Raw genomic sequence first — 5,000 nt, 5'->3', positions numbered from 1 at the left:
TCACCAACCTCAAGGAGGCTCATCCTTTAGCTGTGTCCCTTAATCCTTCTATCAGAGGAGCCCAGAGGCAGATGACCCAAGCTGGATATGCCCTAGGAAGGGTGCATATTGTGATTCCACGCCTACACTTGGCTATGAAGCCCCACTCCAATTCCTTGTGGAACTGAGCCTCAAATGATGTGGGAGGTTCTCTTCTTTTTCCTGGAAGAAGAACCAGGATCTTGCTGGGGCAATAGCATTGGCTAAGCCCTCAAGCCTCTTCATTCCACAGTATTCTTCCCTAATTTTGACCTTAAACACAGGCGTTCCTGCTGGCATGGACTGGATGAGTTGAGAGCAGTTCTGTTTACTATGGAGAAGTGTATTTTTTGTATTGTCCTATCTTTTATACCATGTATACACAAGAGGCATACATGTGTTGGACTGTGCAAATGGATTTATGTAGCAAGCTTCAGTCTGCAAATAAAGAAAAGTAACCAGCCACAGTGGGGTGTGCTGCATTCTTTCTGCAGGAGGGGTCTTCCATCACCAGGGACATCTAGAGGGCTCTTGAACTCTCAGAGCAATCATAAAATTCCTGGAATTGCCTCAGAGAAAATTCAGGGCAATTGGAGTATTCGCTCTTGACCATCCAACAAATGGTCAAGGACAGAGCCCTCCAGTGAAGCCAGGTTTTCTCTCTGCTTGAAAATCCACTCTGGGATTTAACTTTTGAGGACAGGACCCAGTCCTGTGGTTTGGAGAATGCTACTCCCTCTGTCTTTGGCCACTTGACCCTTTGTACCTGCTGTGTAGCTCCTGCCAGAGCAAAGGGTGCTGCATCAGATGATCCCCTCCTTACCAGAGGAGAGTCCCACGGCAGAAAGACCCACTGCATTCATCTCTTTGGGTGTTTCCTCAATGGTTGGGTGTTGTCTGAGGAGGCCCACACTGGTTGACAAGCCTCTTCAGGCTGGAAAATCTTCTCAGCGGTGGAAGACAGCATGTTTATCACCAAGGATTAACTGTATCCTGTTGAAATATAAATTTGATTCGATCACTTAATCCCCCTGGGTCAGGCTCCTGGAGCCCTGGAGTGTTCTGCAAGAGTAGATGCTTATTCTAAAACTGAAGTAAAGACATTACTGGGGATTAAGGCTCCTTTCTCTCCTAAGAGGAATGGGTGGGAGAAACAGTCCATCTGGTTTGGACTGAAGGTGACAGAAACCATTAAGTTTCCTTTCTTGTTTACCAGTATTGCTTAGTAAGGCGACGGCTCATCTTCCTGTCTGTATACACTGGTCTGTGGGTTGGCCAGAGCGGAGTGGGAGAAATCTTCAACACAAATACATCTCCATCTGCTGTTTTCCTCCAGCTGAAACAATGAAGAGAGAGCCAGAATCTCAGATCCATGCTTTTTTTTTTTTTTTTTTGAAAACCCACTTCTTGTAGCTGGTGATTCTGCAGCCTCCATTCCTGGACTCCATCTGGCAAGATAGTGGTCTTTGATGACATCTATCCTAGGATCACAGTGATGCTGGTGCTCTGAGGAAATACTGGGATTTTAATCTCATTTACTTTAATTCAACAACTACCGGGGAATACTGCTGTGTTAGATATTTTTTTTTTTTTTTTTTTTTTGGTTTTTCTCCGGTACCGGGAACCGAACTCACGACCTTGCGCTTGCCAGGCAAGTGCTTTTGCCGCTGAGCTAAATCCCCAGCCCCTGCTGTGTTAGATATTAAATATCTATGCTGGAATGTACCACAGAGGTCATACTACCTAACTTCCTCACTCTGAAGTATTCCCTCTACATCCTCAAAACTGACGGCCCAGTCTTTCCACAAGCACTGCCAATGACAGATGACTCACTACTATCTAAGACAAGTCATTCCAGGGCTGGGCAGAAATCTTAACTATTAATGAGCCAAAGTAGAACCACTTTACCCACTGGCCTCATTGTGGCTACTGGAGCTATGCAACCCTTCAAGTATTGTTGTTTGAAGACAACTTTGATATCCCACTTTTCAGCATTAAACTCTCCAAGCGGTAGTGGGCAAAGGTGGATTATACTGCAGGTTCAAATAAAGTTTGCCGAAAGCAGATTCTTAAAACAAGTGGATCTGGGGTGTAGTTCAGTAGTAGAATATACTTAGCATGAATATGACCATGAGTTCAATTTTAGCTCAAAAAGCCAAAAGCAGATCAAACTAAACCCAGTAAAATTTCTCTTGTTCATTAGAGGCTGTTTTCTGGCAAGTCTTTCCCTAAGTGATGGCAGTGATTTAGGATCCTTCCATGAAGAGCTTCTGTCATCTTGGGGTCTTCCCTTCCCATTGGCCAGATCATAGCAACATAGCTCCAACCTAACTGCAAGGGAGGCTGGGAAATGTAGTTTTGCTATACATGAAGGAAGAAGAGGCAGACTTGTAAGTATCTGGCTAGTCTCTGACAGACACCTCCACTTAACAGCTTTCAATTTCCCGTACCTTCGTTTGAGCAAAATATGCTTCTTCCAATGTGCTACCAGGATCTGAAGTGAGACTAAGTCTGTCTGGCCTGCTCTGAGGAAAAATGGGCCACTTTCCTCTCTCTTTACTCCTGGCAAGCAGATCATACAGCTGATGTATATTGAGTTTTGGCAATTGCCGGTAATTTCTCCATCCTGCTACAGAGCAATGAACTTCATTGCAGACCCAACAGAAGCCATGGGTAATGGGGAGGAAGTAGCAGATGCAATGGCCTGCACCAAGTTGGAGTTGGGGGTCAATGGGGCCCATGTAATGAGAGGTAAGTGACCTCAAAGGAATGGTTTTGCCAGCTGAGCACTGGGGTATCCCTTAGCCAGGGAAATTTGGGGCCTAGCTGGCTCCCTTGGCTTCAGGTGCCACTTCCTGCAAGGTCTGTATGGAATGTGCTACCTTAATGTGCCCCAAATCCCCTGCTTGCCCTTAAACTGCCAGAGAGCATTCTGCATACTATTTACCAGGACTCCTTCCCCAACATTCCTGCAAATGCCCATGGATGCTCATATGCCCTACAAATCCATGCTGGTCAGCACCAGGCTCATCTCTCACCCTGGGTAAGCCACCCTTCCTTGTACATCAGCTATTGCGCCATCACCAGCTTTTCCAGGCTGCAGCCAGGCTCAGCATCCCATCACAAACATAGGCACAAGCCTGTCCCCCGTGCGCAGGCACAGATAGGACAAATTTGAGCAAAGGCAAGTGAAACTTTACTAGGGCTCTGAGCAGAAGTCATTTTATGGGATGGAAGAGCTTTAATACTGGATCCTGGAAAGCAGAGTTCTGGTGGTCCTTGGGCCAGACCTTGCTAGGAGGTCTTCTGATCCTTGCACCTCAGCCCCTGCTGCAGGGCCCAGTCCTGCCTGCCGGTCCCTGCCAGGAGCCTTCAGATGCCCCATCAAGTCTAGCATCCTTATTCCCTATTCTCAGCCTTTTCTGAACTCAGCCAGATCTCAGCCTCTTTCCCAAATAACTTGCTCATCTCTCCGGGCAACTCTGCCCACACGATAATCTATTACACGGTTATGCCTTAGGCAGCTCTACAGAATTCTGCTATCACTATTTGTTATGGTTTGTGTCTTGATATCCCCCCAAAGCCTCATTTGGTCAAGGGGTGGGCAGGCTTTTCAGAAGTGGCTGAATCTAGAGTTTGTGATTGGTTCATTGTCTATTGCTGCGATTAGTGATGTGAGTGCTACACCTGCCCTAGGGCAGTAGCCTGCATTCAGTATGCAAAAAAAGGGAGGAAAAGAGGCTTGCTCTGCCCTTTCTACATTTGTTGCTCTTGTATCTTCCACCGCCATGAACTGTTGCTCCTCTGCCACGCCACCCTGCCTTGAAGCCAGCTGACTATGGACCTCTACAAACTGTGAGCTAAATAAACTTTTTTCTCTTTAACTTTGGGTGTCGGGTATTTTATCCCAGCATTAAGAAAAGTAACTGAGACAATTTGGTACCAGACAAGTGGGTTTGTTTCTGTAACTATATTTGACCATGTGGTTCAGGAGCCTTGGGAATTAATTTGGAAAGGTATTGAGAGACTGGCCAAAGAAGTATCTCCTGTGTGCCATAAACTAAATGGGAGACTCTGGTCAGGGCCTGGAAAATAAGAGTGCTGATGGAAATACTGCTGTTTAGGTTTCTATTGAGAAGGACTGCATTGGATCCCAGGTGGTGTATATTGTGCTTTGGCAGGAAGTTGGTCTGTATTTTGCCTGTGTTAGTGATATTGCCTGGGTGGCAGAAAAAATTCAGTGTAGTTTACTGTTGGGATAGTGGCATGGTTACTGTTGAGAGCTTTTGGCCAGATCTATGTTTGAAATTAGAGCAAAGAGCCAGTAAGGTGATTTGAAGCATTTGGCCAGAGGGGAGGCTCCAGGGGAGCTGTGGATTGCAAGGGTCAAACAGAGAACATGGTTGTTGAGAACAGGACAATGAAAAGATGACCTAAGACCTTTCACCACAAAGGAAGAGTGTATTTGAAATGCAGGAGAGCCCTGCTTTTTAGTGTTGCTGTGCCCTGTTCTTAAAAGTCAATGGGAAGCAAGGATTGTGATTCATAATAGCTCTTTTAATATGATTTTAATGTAGTTTTTAGATATGTTAGTAATCAAGTTAGTTAGTCAAAGTGTTGTGGTTTTAACCTTGAATTTTTATCACCCTTTGAATATTTTGCTTATGGTGCCAAATGAGTGCAATAAGAAGTGTATGTGTGTAATTATTATATTAATATAAATCTGAATAGACCAAGACATTAACTTTTCAGAAATCTGCCTCTGGCGATTATGGTTTAAGGAAATGTGTCTGATTATCAAGTTGACCAGGGGTGGATTGTGGTGGGTTAACTAATGGTCAACTTGTAACACTCAGCTGAAGTGAATCAGCGTGGTGTTGGGTGTGGGAGGCCCACCTGAGGACTGTTGCCAACAGCGTAAAGGGAGAACTGGAGAAGAAGATGGTGCACTGTTGATTCTCCTGGAGAAGCTTGTCACACTG

At 45.3% G+C, this 5,000-nt stretch overlaps 2 protein-coding genes across 2 annotated transcripts in view; one reads left to right on the top strand and one right to left on the bottom strand.

Moving 5' to 3' along the window:
- The window catches only part of Gpr68 (G protein-coupled receptor 68), a 21,324-nt gene extending 20,839 nt beyond the window's left edge, over positions 1-485 (top strand). Inside the window, exon 5 of the mRNA XM_005390303.2 lies at positions 1-485. This exon is cut by the window's left edge and continues 854 nt beyond it. The gene's annotated coding sequence lies outside the window, so the exon portion shown is untranslated.
- LOC102015449 (chromosome unknown open reading frame, human C14orf159) overlaps positions 1-5,000 on the bottom strand; it is a 114,087-nt gene that overhangs the window by 715 nt on the left and 108,372 nt on the right. Inside the window, exons 15-16 of the mRNA XM_013517221.1 lie at positions 1,232-1,354; positions 1-1,011 (exon numbers count right to left, since the gene is read on the bottom strand). The exon at positions 1-1,011 is cut by the window's left edge and continues 715 nt beyond it. Coding sequence (XP_013372675.1) covers positions 1,241-1,354 — 114 coding nt within the window. The 3' untranslated portion in view covers positions 1-1,011; positions 1,232-1,240. The remainder of the gene's footprint in view (positions 1,012-1,231; positions 1,355-5,000) is intronic.

Source organism: Chinchilla lanigera, unplaced genomic scaffold, assembly GCF_000276665.1.
Source record: "Chinchilla lanigera isolate Chin_1 unplaced genomic scaffold, ChiLan1.0 scaffold00037, whole genome shotgun sequence".
NCBI classification, from domain to species: domain Eukaryota; kingdom Metazoa; phylum Chordata; class Mammalia; order Rodentia; family Chinchillidae; genus Chinchilla; species Chinchilla lanigera.
The sequence above is the reverse complement of the archived record's forward strand: the minus strand, read 5'-3'. Positions and strand labels throughout refer to the sequence as shown.